The sequence below is a fragment of the Oncorhynchus keta genome, chromosome 20 (genome assembly GCF_023373465.1).
Source record: "Oncorhynchus keta strain PuntledgeMale-10-30-2019 chromosome 20, Oket_V2, whole genome shotgun sequence".
Taxonomy (NCBI): domain Eukaryota; kingdom Metazoa; phylum Chordata; class Actinopteri; order Salmoniformes; family Salmonidae; genus Oncorhynchus; species Oncorhynchus keta.
In genome coordinates this window covers 31,112,898-31,129,200 of record NC_068440.1, presented here as the reverse complement: position 1 = coordinate 31,129,200, position 16,303 = coordinate 31,112,898, and the positions used below count along the sequence as shown (strand labels likewise).

The 16,303-nt window shown below is 44.3% G+C and overlaps 1 protein-coding gene across 2 annotated transcripts in view; it reads right to left on the bottom strand.

Annotated features, from left to right (window-relative positions):
• cdk6 (cyclin-dependent kinase 6) overlaps positions 1-15,088 on the bottom strand; it is a 107,643-nt gene extending 92,555 nt beyond the window's left edge. The window contains exons 1-2 of one of the 2 annotated variants that reach the window (XM_035759510.2): positions 13,986-15,088; positions 12,874-13,427 (exon numbers count right to left, since the gene is read on the bottom strand). In XM_035759510.2, the coding sequence (XP_035615403.1) occupies positions 12,874-13,097 (224 nt within the window). In that variant the 5' untranslated portion in view covers positions 13,098-13,427; positions 13,986-15,088. The remainder of the gene's footprint in view (positions 1-12,873; positions 13,428-13,985) is intronic. The other variant, XM_035759509.2, reaches the window with a different exon arrangement.
• Between the last annotated feature and the right edge of the window lie 1,215 nt (positions 15,089-16,303).

The following is a 16,303-nucleotide window of genomic DNA, read 5'->3' as shown; positions in this document are numbered from 1 at the left end:
TGCTTAGCATTGTTAATGTCAGTCAGATATCATGGTAACACTTATGATCTATAAAGGGTTTGTAAAAGGATCACATGTAGTCCATAAAGTAGTTCACAAGTAAATAGAGGTTATAAAGTCATCAGTCTTTAATTTAAGAGGAATAACAAAGTATTTTCATGTATAACGCCCATCTATGTATGACAAACCATATTTTCCCGTCTAAACTGGCTTCTGAAATGTAGATAGACACTTGATAGGATCCCGACCATAATTCAATACCTGAGAGAAATCTAATCTATTTAAACAATCTAGCTTCAGTTAGGGGGGGGTTGTTCATAGTGTCAGTTAACTGTCCAGGGTCCGGTTTCCCAAAAGCATCCAAAGCATAGGATCCTATGGTTCTAAAATGAACTTAGCCCTACAATGCTTTTGGGAAACCAGGCCCAGACTAGTTTTCCTGACAGTTTTGAAAGAATGCAAGCAATGCTTTCACATACTGGGCCTTGTTAGCTAAACGAAAGGAACCGATCTGAAATTCCAATAGGATCCATTGAGAGTTGAACACCTTGACAGAGTGATTGATTTGGCATTCTCCTTATTAAAAACGTGCAACTGTAACCGGCCAGGCTGATATTGATTACTGCATTGTTGAGTTTAGAGTTTGCAAGAAAGGCATTTCACTGTACTTGTGCACGTGACATTAAAACTTGAAACTTGAATCCAGGTCTCCATGCCACAAGACCCCTTAGTCCACTGAGCTAAAGCCTAGGCAATATATCTGGGAGCAAACGCAAACTCTTCAGGTCTCAGACAAGGTTACACATCAAGCAGGCATACACTATATGTACAAACGTATGTGGACACCCCTTCAAATTAGTGGATTCTGCTATTTCAGCCAAACCTGTTGCAAAAAGGTGTATAAAAATAGAGCACACAGCCATGCAATCTCCATAGACAAACATTGACAGTAGTATAGCTTTACTGAAGTGCTCAGTGACTTTCAACGGGGCACCGTCATCGGATGCCACCTTTCCAAGTCAGTTTGTCAAATGTTTGCCCTGCTAGAGCTTCCCCGGTCAACTGTAAGTACTGCTATTGTGAAGTGGAAACGTTGAGGAACAACAACAGCTCAGTGGCAAAGTAGAACTTCTGTCCTCGGTTACAAAACTCACTACTGAGTTCCAAACTGCCTCTGGAAACAACGTCAGCACAATAACTGTTCGTTGGGAGTTTCATAACATGGGTTTCCATGGTTGAGCAGCCGCACACAAGCCTATGATCACCATGCACAATGCCAAGCGTCGGCTGGTGTGGTGTAAAACTCGCCGCCATTGGACTCTGGAGCAGTGGAAAGCATTCTCTGGAGTGATGAATCACGCTTCACCATTTGGCAGTCCGATGGACTAGGCACAAAGCGAGATACATACAAAAATGGTTTGTCGATATCGGTGTGGAAGAGCTTGACTGGCCCACACAGAGCCCTGACCTCAAACCCATCGAACACCTTTGGGATGAATTGGAACACCGACTGTGAGCAAGGCCTAATCGCCCAACATCAGTGCCCGACCTCACTAATGCTCTTGAGGCTGAATGGAAGCAAGTCCCCGCAGCAATGTTCCAACATCTAGTGGAAAGCCTTCCAAGAAGAGTGGAGGCTGTTACAGCAGCAAAGAGGAGATCAATTCCATATTAATGCCCATGATTTGGAATGAGATGTTCTACGAGCACCTGTCCACATACTTTTGGTCATGTTGTGTAGTTAGTAAACCTATCCTTAGCCTCCCGCCCACTAACCCTATATCCTTTAGCCTACTGCCCACTAACCCTATCCTTTAACCTACTGCCCACGAACCCTATCCTTTAGCCTCCCGCCCACTGACCCTATCCTTTAGCCTCCTGCCCACTAACCCTATCCTTTAGCCTCCTGTCCAGTAACCCTATCCTTTAGCCTACTGCCCACTAACCTTATCCTTTAGCGTCCCGCCCACTAACCCTATCCTTTAGCCTCCTGCCCACTGACCCTATCCTTTAGCCTCCTGCCCACTGACCCTATCCTTTAGCCTCCTGCCCACTAACCCTATCCTTTAGCCTCCTGTCCACTAACCCTATCCTTTAACCTACTGCCCACTGACCCTATCCTTTAGCCTCCTGTCCAGTAACCCTATCCTTTAGCCTACTGCCCACTGACCCTATCCTTTAGCCTCCTGCCCACTAACCCTATCCTTTAACCTACTGCCCACTAACCCTATCCTTTAGCCTCCTGTCCAGTAACCCTATCCTTTAGCCTACTGCCCACTAACCTTATCCTTTAGCGTCCCGCCCACTAACCCTATCCTTTAGCCTCCTGCCCACTGACCCTATCCTTTAGCCTCCTGCCCACTGACCCTATCCTTTAGCCTCCTGCCCACTAACCCTATCCTTTAGCCTCCTGTCCACTAACCCTATCCTTTAACCTACTGCCCACTAACCCTATCCTTTAGCCTCCTGCCCACTAACCCTATCCTTTAGCCTCCTGTCCAGTAACCCTATCCTTTAGCCTACTGCCCACTAACCTTATCCTTTAGCCCCCCGCCCACTAACCCTATCCTTTAGCCTCCTGCCCACTAACCCTATCCTTTAGCCTCCTGCTAATTAATCACATCCTTTAGCCTCCTGCTAACTAATCACATCCTTTAGCCTCCCGCCCACTAACCCTATCCTTTAGCCTCCTGCCCACTAACCCTATCCTTTAGCCTACTGCCTACTAACCTTATCCTTTAGCGTCCCGCCCACTAACCCTATCCTTTAGCCTCCTGCCCACTAACCCTATCCTTTAGCCTCCTGCCCACTAACCCTATCCTTTAGCCTCCCGCCCAGTAACCCTATCAATTAGCCTACTGCCCACTAACCTTATCCTTTAGCCTTCCGCCCACTAACCCTATCCTTTAGCCTCCCGCCCACTAACCCTATCCTTTAGCCTCCTGCTAACTAATCACATCCTTTAGCCTCCTGCTACCTACCCCTATCCTTTAGCCTCCTGCCCACTAACCCTATCCTTTAGCCTCCTGCTAACTAACCCTATCATTTAGCCTCCTGCTCACCAAGCCTATCCTTTAGCCTCCTGCTCACCAACCCTATCCTTTAGCCTCCTGCTAACTAACCCTATCCTTTAGCCTCCTGCTCACTAATCATATCCTTTAGCCTCCTGCCCAGTAACCCTATCCTTTAGCCTCCCGCCCACTAACCCTATCCTTTAGCCTCCCGCCCACTAACCCTATCCTTTAGCCTCCCGTCCACTAACCCTATCATTTAGCCTACTGCCCACTAACCTTATCCTTTAGACTCCCGCCCACTAACCCTATCCTTTAGCCTACTGCCCACTGACCCTATCCTTTAGCCTCCTGCCCACTAACCCTATCCTTTAGCCTCCTGTCCAGTAACCCTATCCTTTAGCCTACTGCCCACTGACCCTATCCTTTAGCCTCCTGCCCACTAACCCTATCCTTTAGCCTCCTGTCCAGTAACCCTATCCTTTAGCCTACTGCCCACTAACCTTATCCTTTAGCGTCCCGCCCACTAACCCTATCCTTTAGCCTCCTGCCCACTGACCCTATCCTTTAGCCTCCTGCCCACTAACCCTATCCTTTAGCCTCCTGTCCACTAACCCTATCCTTTAGCCTTCTGCCCACTAACCCTATCCTTTAGCCTTCTGCCCACTAACCCTATCCTTTAGCCTCCTGTCCAGTAACCCTATCCTTTAGCCTACTGCCCACTAACCTTATCCTTTAGCCCCCCGCCCACTAACCCTATCCTTTAGCCTCCTGCCCACTAACCCTATCCTTTAGCCTCCTGCTAATTAATCACATCCTTTAGCCTCCTGCTAACTAATCACATCCTTTAGCCTCCCGCCCACTAACCCTATCCTTTAGCCTCCTGCCCACTAACCCTATCCTTTAGCCTACTGCCTACTAACCTTATCCTTTAGCGTCCCGCCCACTAACCCTATCCTTTAGCCTCCTGCCCACTAACCCTATCCTTTAGCCTCCTGCCCACTAACCCTATCCTTTAGCCTCCCGCCCAGTAACCCTATCAATTAGCCTACTGCCCACTAACCTTATCCTTTAGCCTCCCGCCCACTAACCCTATCCTTTAGCCTCCCGCCCACTAACCCTATCCTTTAGCCTCCTGCTAACTAATCACATCCTTTAGCCTCCTGCTACCTACCCCTATCCTTTAGCCTCCTGCTAACTAACCCTATCATTTAGCCTCCTGCTCACCAAGCCTATCCTTTAGCCTCCTGCTCACCAACCCTATCCTTTAGCCTCCTGCTCACTAACCCTATCATTTAGCCTCCTGCTCACTAATCATATCCTTTAGCCTCCTGCCCAGTAACCCTATCCTTTAGCCTCCCGCCCACTAACCCTATCCTTTAGCCTCCCGCCCACTAACCCTATCCTTTAGCCTCCCGTCCACTAACCCTATCCTTTAGCCTCCTGCTAACTAATCATATAATTTAGCCTCCTGCTCACTAACCCTATCCTTTAGCCTCCTGCTCACTAACCCTATCCTTTAGCCTCCTGCTAACTAATCATATCCTTTAGCCTCCTGCTCACTAACCCTATCCTTTAGCCTACTGCCCACTAACCCTATCCTTTAGCCTCCCGTCCACTAACCCTATCCTTTAGCCTACTGCCCACTAACCTTATCCTTTAGCCTCCCGTCCACTAACCCTATCCTTTAACCTACTGCCCACGAACCCTATCCTTTAGCCTCCTGCTCACTAATCATATCCTTCAGCCTCCTGCCCACTAACCCTATCCTTTAGCCTCCTGCCCACTAACCCTATCCTTTAGCCTCCTGCCCACTCACCTTATCCTTTAGCCTCCTGCCCACTAACCCTATCCTTTAGCCTCCTGCCCACTAACCCTATCCTTTAGCCTCCTGTCCAGTAACCCTATCCTTTAGCCTACTGCCCACTAACCTTATCCTTTATCCCCCCGCCCACTAACCCTATCCTTTAGCCTCCTGCCCACTAACCATATCCTTTAGCCTCCTGCTAATTAATCACATCCTTTAGCCTCCTGCTAATTAACCCTATCCTTTAGCCTCCTGCCCACTAACCCTATCCTTTAGCCTCCTGCTAACTAACCCTATCATTTAGCCTCCTGCTCACCAACCCTATCCTTTAGCCTCCTGCTCACCAACCCTATCCTTTAGCCTCCTGCTCACTAACCCTATCCTTTAGCCTCCTGCTCACTAACCCTCTTCTTTAGCCTCCTGCTAACTAATCATATAATTTAGCCTCCTGCTCACTAACCCTATCCTTTAGCCTCCTGCTCACTAACCCTATCCTTTAGCCTCCTGCTAACTAATCATATCCTTTAGCCTCCTGCTCACTAACCCTATCCTTTAGCCTCCTGCTCACTAACCCTATCCTTTAGCCTCCTGCTAACTAATCATATCCTTTAGCCTCTTGCTCACTAACCCTATCTTTTAGCCTCCATCCTGACAACGCCAATAATAATGTTGTAGCTACATTATATCTATTTTAAGAGGGAAACCCTTGGCGACTCCTGAGCATCCAACACAATACATTAACATTGTGGGTGTATTTTTACTAGGTGACAAACCGAGCCCAAACATACAGATTATTTGGGCAGTTGTGCCATGGTGAAAGCCTAGAGAAGACGTCCAGTGTCAACCTCAAAGAGCCGAGGACGACGACAAAGATTCCTTCAGGAGCACCAGGGCAACGCATGATGCGTCATGGCAACTGAAGCAGTCTGGACTGCCCATGACCGACCCCTAGATGTGGTTGAGCAGCATCTCTCACCATGGCAACCAATCCGTGTGTGTGACAAGAACGTGGATGGAATTTATCCACTCACTGACATCGCTCTATCATTGTTTCAATGACACTATGGGGCCAAAGATGTCCACCACATATTTTATGCAGTAATTCTTAGATTTAATAAAAAATTAGTCATATTTACAGTGGAATCCCTATTTCAATAGCTTCAAATATTTCGAAAGAGTCAATGGGTCTGTAGTAATAACAGTAAAATTGCAGTTGATGTCTGTGTAATCTCTGTGAATTGTCTTGAAGTAAAGCATGGGAAAGCTGCTCCACCTGGTAGTCCTTTTCTTTTCCCCTTGTAGCCTAAAGGGAATATGCACTGTGCCACACCCCCTGTTAACAAAGGCTTGTAAATCCTGCACTGAGGATTCAAGGTATTATTGCCATACGCCCATGATGTCACAGAACGAGCGAGCCACCCTGTTGGAAACTTGGGGTTAAACGCCCCTCAGAACCGTGATTGTTCCACTACAATGCAGCCTCTCGCCAGACACTGAACATATGGGATGACTAATGGGCGTCATTATTAAACATCCAGGGGTTGGCTGGCCTGTAGTTACACAGTAGGTCCAGAATGCACCCTGCTCAGTGCTTGCTCTCTCCCGCGCTGTTTAGCTTTACAGAGAGACCAGACCAGACGCCCTTTGGTGTGGATTTGAGCTTGGGCTAACGTATAGGAACCAGAATTTTACCAGAAATTAACATACCACAAAGTAAAGGGAGTAAGGACACATTTTGTGTCATCATTTAAATCTGTCGAACCTTCGATGTGTGGAATCTCTATGAAGAATATATGAATTTATTCAGCTGAAGAGAATAATAGAGGCTGTAGTGTGACAAACAGCGCTTAGAATAACATTTGTACAGTATTATTAAAAAGTTTAATACAAAAGCACTCAATCTCTCATTATAAGCTAAATGGCAAGGTTAGACCTTGAGCTGGGCCGGTAAATGACGTGGTTTCTCTGCCGAACTGAACTGACCTCCAAATTGGACCATGGGAGTATACAGCTGCAAAGCATAACAACCCCTGTATGTTGTCTTGTGGCCTGGAGGACTAAAAACAACACATCTTATATGTAGACTACTGGAATGGGGGCAAAATCAGCCCAATACAGTATCTCTTAGTGTGACTCGATGCACAAAATGGTTCTGTCTTATCATTCCCAACCGCAGTTCATTGACTTCCCAACAGCAGTTCATTGACTTCCCAACAGCAGTTCATTGACTTTTCTGTGAAATTCCACTCTAACCAGCGATGGGGATGACTTTACCCATGACTTATTTAGGTTGATTAATCTGGTGAACAGATATCACCCAAGAATGTCTATCACAGGTGCTGCACACAAAGAAACCTTCCAGACACACCAAGCTGTATTAAACATAATGAACAATCTACTGTATGGCACTACAGTATCACCAGGATCAAAATGGGGTTTATAGTTGTACATCACAAAACAACAACTTTTCTAAAGGTCAATAAGGCAACTCCATAAACCGCTGCAAGAGCCTTTTTTAAATCTTTAAATCTGAAAGACTCCATTTAGTATAATATATTATGTTTCATATGGTATGTCCTCATTTGTGGATGTCCATCACCTATTTCGTCTGATACTGTATGTTAGGAATTACAATTTGTATTATATGTTATGAATTTGCAAAATGTACAATATGTTACTAATTTGCTAAATGTACAATATGTTACAAACTCTAGCTAGGTGGCTAGGGAAAGGGGTATACCTAGTCAGTTGTACAACTGAATGCATTCAACTGAAATGTGTCTTCCGCATTTAACCCAACTTCAGAGGTGTGGGGGGCTGCCTTAATTGACATCCACATCTTCGGCGCCTGGGAAACAGTGGTTTAACTGTTCAGGTGCCGAATGACAGATTTTTACCTTGTCAGCTCAGGGATTTGAGCCAGCAACCTTTAAATTACTGACCCAACACTGTAACCACGAGGCTACCTGCTGCCCTATGGCTAGATGGCTAACATTAGCTCGCTAACGTTAGCTAGGGTTAGGGTTAAGGTTAAGTTTAGGAGTTAGGTTAACCCCAAGAGTCGATGTCCGCACCCCGCATAAATCGAATTAGTATAATACAAAAATCTCCATACAAATCTGTCAGTTTAAGACAGAAATATCTGTTTTGCATTGTGATGCGTATCAATCTACCACATCCGCCATTGTCGCACTTCCTCATCTGCAGTGGAAGGTGACAGAGCAAGACCAGGAGGCATCCCGAAAATCGCTCTTCCCGACAAAATTGTCTGTAGCGTCTGAACGGTTTGGCCTACAAAACTATTGTGACCCCTCTATGAAAAGATCACGAACACGATGGTGTTCTCTGTTTGCTCTACGACCCCCACAAGTGGGACTCATCTGAAGTCGGTACAGCCGATCTGCCAACTTCTGTCTGTAGGGTCCCAACAGTTTGGTATAGACATTAATATGTACCCCTCTGCAGAAATATGAGACTCTCACGAACACGTACATGCCAGTTTTGCTCTAGGACAACCACGGGCCCCACAAGACTTGTCTAAAGCAAACGTTATTTATACATCTGTCAGCAATGGGTGTGGCTGAAATAGTCCACTAATAATCCACTAATTTGAAGGGGTGTCCACAAACGTTTTACATATATAATGTATTTACAGTATATAGACTGTTTAGTGCCAAAAATATGGGGTTACAAAAATGTACAAATAAAAAAGACTAACTTTCCTGATCTTATATCGCTCAGCTATAGGACAAACGCTTCAGAAGAAACTTCCTACAGATGTTTTTGGGGGGGACTAGCTATGGTTCCATGTAGTGAATTTGTTATTCAATGCGTTTGTATGGGCTAATAGCAGTAAGGCCAAAAATATTTTTTTCATCAAATATTTTTTTTTATACTTCAAGGGGTCTTAAAATTCTTGATCAAATAGTTAATGATCCTTGGTATGACCTTCTTAAAACTATTCCATATAGTTTAGTAGAACCCACCCACATCCCAACCCACCCCCGGCTTAAAACTATTCCATATAGTTTAGTAGAACCCACCCACATCCCACCCCACCCCCTACTCCAGCTTAAAACTATTCCATATAGTTTAGTAGAACCCACCCACATCCCAACCCACCCCCTACTCCAGCTTAAAACTATTCCATATAGTTTAGTAGAACCCACCCACATCCCACCCCACCCCCTACTCCAGCTTAAAACTATTCCATATAGTTTAGTAGAACCCACCCACATCCCACCCCACCCCCTACTCCGGCTTAAAACTATTCCATAAGGTTTAGTAGAACCCACCCACATCCCACCCCACCTCCTACTCCGGCTTAAAACTATTCCATATAGTTTAGTAGAACCCACCCACATAGGAACCCACCCCAGGCTTAAAACTATTCCATATAGTTTAGTAGAACCCACCCACATCCCACCCCACCCCCTACTCCAGCTTAAAACTATTCCATATAGTTTAGTAGAACCCACCCACATCCCACCCCACCCCCTACTCCGGCTTAAAACTATTCCATATAGTTTAGTAGAACCCACCCACATCCCACCCCACCCCCTACTCTGGCTTAAAACTATTCCATATAGTTTAGTAGAACCCACCCGCATCCCACCCCACCCCCTACTCTGGCTTAAAACTATTCCATATAGTTTAGTAGAACCCACCCACATCCCACCCCCTACTCCGGCTTAAAACTATTCCATATAGTTTAGTAGAACCCACCCTCATCCCACCCCCTACTCCGGCTTAAAACTATTCCATATAGTTTAGTAGAACCCACCCACATCCCACCCCCTACTCCGGCTTAAAACTATTCCATATAGTTTAGTAGAACCCACCCACATCCCACCCCCTACTCCGGCTTAAAACTATTCCATATAATAATAATAATAATAATATATGCCATTTAGCAGACGCTTTTATCCAAAGCGACTTACATTCATGTGTGCATACATTCTACGTATGGGTGGTCCCGGGGATCGAACCCACTAGTAGAACCCACCCTCATCCCACCCCCTACTCCGGCTTAAAACTATTCCATATAGTTTAGTAGAACCCACCCACATCCCACCCCCTACTCCGGCTTAAAACTATTCCATATAGTTTAGTAGAACCCACCCACATCCCACCCCACCCCCTACTCCGGCTTAAAACTATTCCATATAGTTTAGTAGAACCCACCCTCATCCCACCCCCTACTCCGGCTTAAAACTATTCCATATAGTTTAGTAGAACCCACCCACATCCCACCCCCTACTCCGGCTTAAAACTATTCCATATAGTTTAGTAGAACCCACCCACATCCCACCCCTACTCCGGCTTAAAACTATTCCATATAGTTTTAGTAGAACCCACCCGCATCCCACCCCACCCCTACTCCGGCTTAAAACTATTCCATATAGTTTAGTAGAACCCACCCGCATCCCACCCCACCCCTACTCTGGCTTAAAACTATTCCATATAGTTTAGTAGAACCCACCCACATCCCACCCCTACTCCGGCTTAAAACTATTCCATATAGTTTAGTAGAACCCACCCTCATCCCACCCCTACTCCGGCTTAAAACTATTCCATATAGTTTAGTAGAACCCACCCACATCCCACCCCCTACTCCGGCTTAAAACTATTCCATATAGTTTAGTAGAACCCACCCACATCCCACCCCTACTCCGGCTTAAAACTATTCCATATAGTTTAGTAGAACCCACCCTCATCCCACCCCCTACTCCGGCTTAAAACTATTCCATATAGTTTAGTAGAACCCACCCACATCCCACCCCCTACTCCGGCTTAAAACTATTCCATATAGTTTAGTAGAACCCACCCACATCCCACCCCACCCCCTACTCCGGCTTAAAACTATTCCATATAGTTTAGTAGAACCCACCCTCATCCCACCCCCTACTCCGGCTTAAAACTATTCCATATAGTTTAGTAGAACCCACCCACATCCCACCCCCTACTCCGGCTTAAAACTATTCCATATAGTTTAGTAGAACCCACCCACATCCCACCCCCTACTCCGGCTTAAAACTATTCCATATAGTTTAGTAGAACCCACCCGCATCCCACCCCACCCCCTACTCCGGCTTAAAACTATTCCATATAGTTTAGTAGAACCCACCCACATCCCACCCCCTACTCCGGCTTAAAACTATTCCATATAGTTTAGTAGAACCCACCCTCATCCCACCCCACCCCCTACTCCAGTTTAAAACTATTCCATATAGTTTAGTAGAACCCACCCACATAGCAACCCACCCCCGGCTTAAAACTATTCCATATAGTTTAGTAGAACCCACCCACATCCCAACCCACCCCCTACTCCAGCTTAAAACTATTCCATATAGTTTAGTAGAACCCACCCACATCCCACCCCCTACTCCGGCTTAAAACGATTCCATATAGTTTAGTAGAACCCACCCACCCACATCCCACCCCCTACTCCAGCTTAAAACTATTCCATATAGTTTAGTAGAACCCACCCACATCCCACCCCACCCCCTACTCCGACTTAAAACTATTCCATATAGTTTAGTAGAACCCACCCACCCACATCCCACCCCACCCCCTACTCCAGCTTAAAACTATTCCATATATTTTAGTAGAACCCACCCACATCCCACACCACCCCCTACTCCAGCTTAAAACTATTCCATATAGTTTAGTAGAACCCACCCACATCCCACCCCCTACTCCAGCGTAAAACTATTCCATATAGTTTAGTAGAACCCACCCACATCCCACCCCACCCCCTACTCCAGCTTTAAACTATTCCATATCGTTTAGTAGAACCCACCCACATCCCACCCCACCCCCTACTCCGACTTAAAACTATTCCATATAGTTTAGTAGAACCCACCCGCATCCCACCCCACCCCCTACTCCGGCTTAAAACTATTCCATATAGTTTAGTAGAACCCACCCACATCCCACCCCCTACTCCGGCTTAAAACTATTCCATATAGTTTAGTAGAACCCACCCACATCCCACCCCACCCCCTACTCCAGCTTAAAACTATTCCATATAGTTTAGTAGAACCCACCCACATCCCACCCCACCCCCTACTCCGGCTTAAAACTATTCCATATAGTTTAGTAGAACCCACCCACATAGGAACCCACCCCAGGCTTAAAACTATTCCATATAGTTTAGTAGAACCCACCCACATCCCACCCCACCCTACTCCAGCTTAAAACTATTCCATATAGTTTAGTAGAACCCACCCACATCCCACCCCACCCCCTACTCCGGCTTAAAACTATTCCATATAGTTTAGTAGAACCCACCCACATAGGAACCCACCCCAGGCTTAAAACTATTCCATATAGTTTAGTAGAACCCACCCACATCCCACCCCACCCCTACTCCAGCTTAAAACTATTCCATATAGTTTAGTAGAACCCACCCACATCCCACCCCACCCCCTACTCCAGCTTAAAACTATTCCATATAGTTTAGTAGAACCCACCCACATCCCACCCCACCCCCTACTCCGGCTTAAAACTATTCCATATAGTTTAGTAGAACCCACCCACATCCCATCCCACCCCCTACTCCGGCTTAAAACTATTCCATATAGTTTAGTAGAACCCACCCACATCCCACCCCCTACTCCGGCTTAAAACTATTCCATATAGTTTAGTAGAACCCACCCACATCCCACCCCTACTCCGGCTTAAAACTATTCCATATAGTTTAGTAGAACCCACCCACATCCCATCCCACCCCCTACTCCGGCTTAAAACTATTCCATATAGTTTAGTAGAACCCACCCACATCCCACCCCACCCCCTACTCCGGCTTAAAACTATTCCATATAGTTTAGTAGACGTTGGCATTATATGGCCACCCATCCACCCATGTAACCATATCAAATGTAACATATCATACTAAATGGAGTGTCTCGGAATTACATACAGATCATACTAAATGCTCTGAGAGCAGGTTGTTTAAAGAGATACATATCAGGGGTTATAATAGCATATGGTTGAAAAGATAATGCAACATCTGGCAGATTGTTAGATGCACCCCCCTCCATCTCTTCTTACCTGACCACGTTGGGGTGTTCGAATGCCTCCAGTTGCCTCAGTACCGCCACCTCACGGATGGTCGAGAGGGGCATCCCTTCCTCCTCCGTCTGTACCCGAACTCGTTTTAGGGCTACAAAGCGTCCCTCGTTCTTCAAATCTCGTGCCTTGTACACCTTTCCATACGCACCTTCCCCAATCTCGGCGACCGGCTCGTACTGTTGTGCTACACTTTCTTTGTCCATTTTTGCGTCTTTTTTCTTTTTCTTGTTGAGAATATTCCGGGGAATCCCAACGAACGCAACGAACCAGGTTTATTACAAAGCCATCCTCACAGAAAATAGTTGTTGGCACGTGCAATGCCTAAATTAAAGGAAGACAGAGGTAGCAGAGACATCGTATATGTCTGTCTGTTTTTGGTTAAATGGAGGTCCACAACATTGTGTCATCAAGTTTAGTATTATTCCGACTATCAACACGAGAACCCCGATGCGTTCTACTTGATCCACTCCCACTTCATTACGCGTATGAATCTCTTGTCCTCCTAGTTACCTCACATCACACATCTGGTATCTCTAAAAAAATGTTTTTAAAAACAATTTTACATAAGTTCTCTGCAGAATGCAGTACATATTACAACAATAAGGTCATCTTTCTGTTCATGCGCAATCACAGATATGTAGGCGAATGAGTCAGAAAAACAAGCAAACCAACTTGAAAGAATACAATATAAACTCTGCAAACTCAGTTATAATTATTATACAAATATTTTTTCCAGCCTCCGATATCTTTTCCCAAATGTTCCAGTCTATTATGGTTTATTATAGGCGACAAACTTTTGCGAGCACGTGGTTGTCTACTGATTGTATTGTCTGAACTTCCTATATTCCATTTAACCACATCTCTCATTTTCCATGTCATTAATAGTGTTGTGGTTTAATAATGCAACTTGTTCGCTATGCGTTTTTTGCACGGCAACTTTTTAAAAATATAAACATTTAAAATAGCCTACAACAATTAAAACATTGCAGCATCGTAATTGGCAACTCATGCTTTTAACATATCACAATAAGTACATTCATGCTAAATACATTTTTCTACACAAAAGGTAAAATATGAATATTTCAGCCTACCTTATTTTATGTTATCAGTGAAAGTCGCAATTGGTCGTGTCCATGAATTTATGAAACATGCCCCCTTTGGATAAGTGTTCACACTAAGACACAACACATCACAGATCCCTCACTGTCACGCCGGGCCACACAGGTAGTCGGATGGAGCAGCTTCTGTAACCCCCATCCCTCAGCAGTAGGCTCACCACCTCTGCAACTGCAGCTCAAGCAAAGCAACTATAATACGGGGGGAGGGGGGTATTTTTTTTTTTTTTACAGAAAAACACAGTGCCTACTGCAACTTGGGGGGTCATAGGACAAAAGCGTGATACATTCTCAAAGCCACGCTTTTCTCAGTTTTTCCCCTTTTTAACTCTCTTTTCCCCATTTATCCCGGGATATACAACGCTTGCCTGTGAGCTCCGTCTCTTCTTCGCTTTCCCACGCTGGCTGAATGTGCCTTGACCCCCTTCAGATAAGTTTGACACAGAGCAGGAACATTTCCGCATTCCTCCCGACTACAAAGACTAACCGCCTCCTTTTTCGTTATGTTGCCCTCCTTGGTTCTTTACCATTCATAGTTCTCTCTCGGGTTTACCTCAGAGTCAAAACCAGCAGCACCACAGGGGGGAAATCTGTGCGGCAAGAAACGTTTATTTTAATGGAACATTCGATCTATCGGGGCAATTGAAAACGATTCCATTGACAATACACCAGCGGGGAAGCAGGGTGACAAGCACGCCTTTGGCCCATAAGGTCAGGTTCGGTTCAAGGACTTGTGACTTGGGTTGTGTCAGGGGGTGATTCTCCTTCAATGACTGTATGGATTCTCGCAAGGCACTCACCCCTTCGAGGGTGGTCATTTTCAATGTTTTCAATGCTTCATCTTCATGTGAGATGCCCCCATGATGAGTTTTTTTGTGGCCCCCATCAAAGTTGCCCATCCCTGGCCTGGGTGATATTAATTTGGGGAAAAAATAAATACCGGTATGTAAATGATCCAACTAAAATATGTATATTATTATCATTTATGGCACATAAAATAATATCGATGAACATAAGTGTTATATGTCTTTCAAAATTGGGATGAAAAGTGAGTTATCCAAAACTGTTATGAGATTTCTGTTAGGCCTCTTTCAGGTGTGATAATATGATATATAATAAAAAACTAAATCAACAATAACTTTTTTGTTTGTTATGCATGTCAATGGATATTCTGTTTTTTACATGTTCTTTAGAATGAATCCATGGGCTTTTGTGACAATCAGTGACAATAGATTTAGTATCTGGTAGCTTATATAACCACAATAACTTCGATTTTTTTTATTTTATTCTAAATCTATTAAAGTGTCACAAAGTAGCCTACAGCTGTGGGTCATGGCTAGAAAGGATACAGCTTTTGTCAAATTTACTTCAAAAGGTTTTTGGTTATTTTTATTTTTGCTAACCCTAACTATTTTTCTAATATTAACCTAATTATTTTAACCTGCAACGTTAATTATCCTAATCTGCAACGTTAATTATCCTAACCTGCTATGTTAATTATCCTAACCTGCTATGTTAATTATCCTAACCTGCTATGTTAATTATCCTAACCTGCTATGTTAATTATCCTAACCTGCTATGTTAATTATCCTAACCTGCTATGTTAATTATCCTAACCTGCTATGTTAATTATCCTAACCTGCTATGTTAATTATCCTAACCTGCTGTGTTAATTATCCTAACCTGCTATGTTAATTATCCTAACCTGCTATGTTAATTATCCTAACCTGCTATGTTAATTATCCTAACCTGCTGTGTTAATTATCCTAACCTGCTATGTTAATTATCCTAACCTGCTATGTTAATTATCCTAACCTGCTATGTTAATTATCCTAACCTGCTATGTTAATTATCCTAACCTGCTATGTTAATTATCCTAACCTGCTATGTTAATTATCCTAACCTGCTATGTTAATTATCCTAACCTGCTGTGTTAATTATCCTAACCTGCTATGTTAATTATCCTAACCTGCTATGTTAATTATCCTAACCTGCTGTGTGAATTATCCTAACCTGCTATGTTAATTATCCTAACCTGCTGTGTTAATTATCCTAACCTGCTATGTTAATTATCCTAACCTGCTATGTTAATTATCCTAACCTGCTGTGTTAATTATCCTAACCTGCTATGTTAATTATCCTAACCTGCTATGTTAATTATCCTAACCTGCTATGTTAATTATCCTAACCTGCTGTGTTAATTATCCTAATCTGCAACGTTAATTATCCTAACCTGCTATGTTAATTATCCTAACCTGCTATGTTAATTATCCTAACCTGCTATGTTAATTATC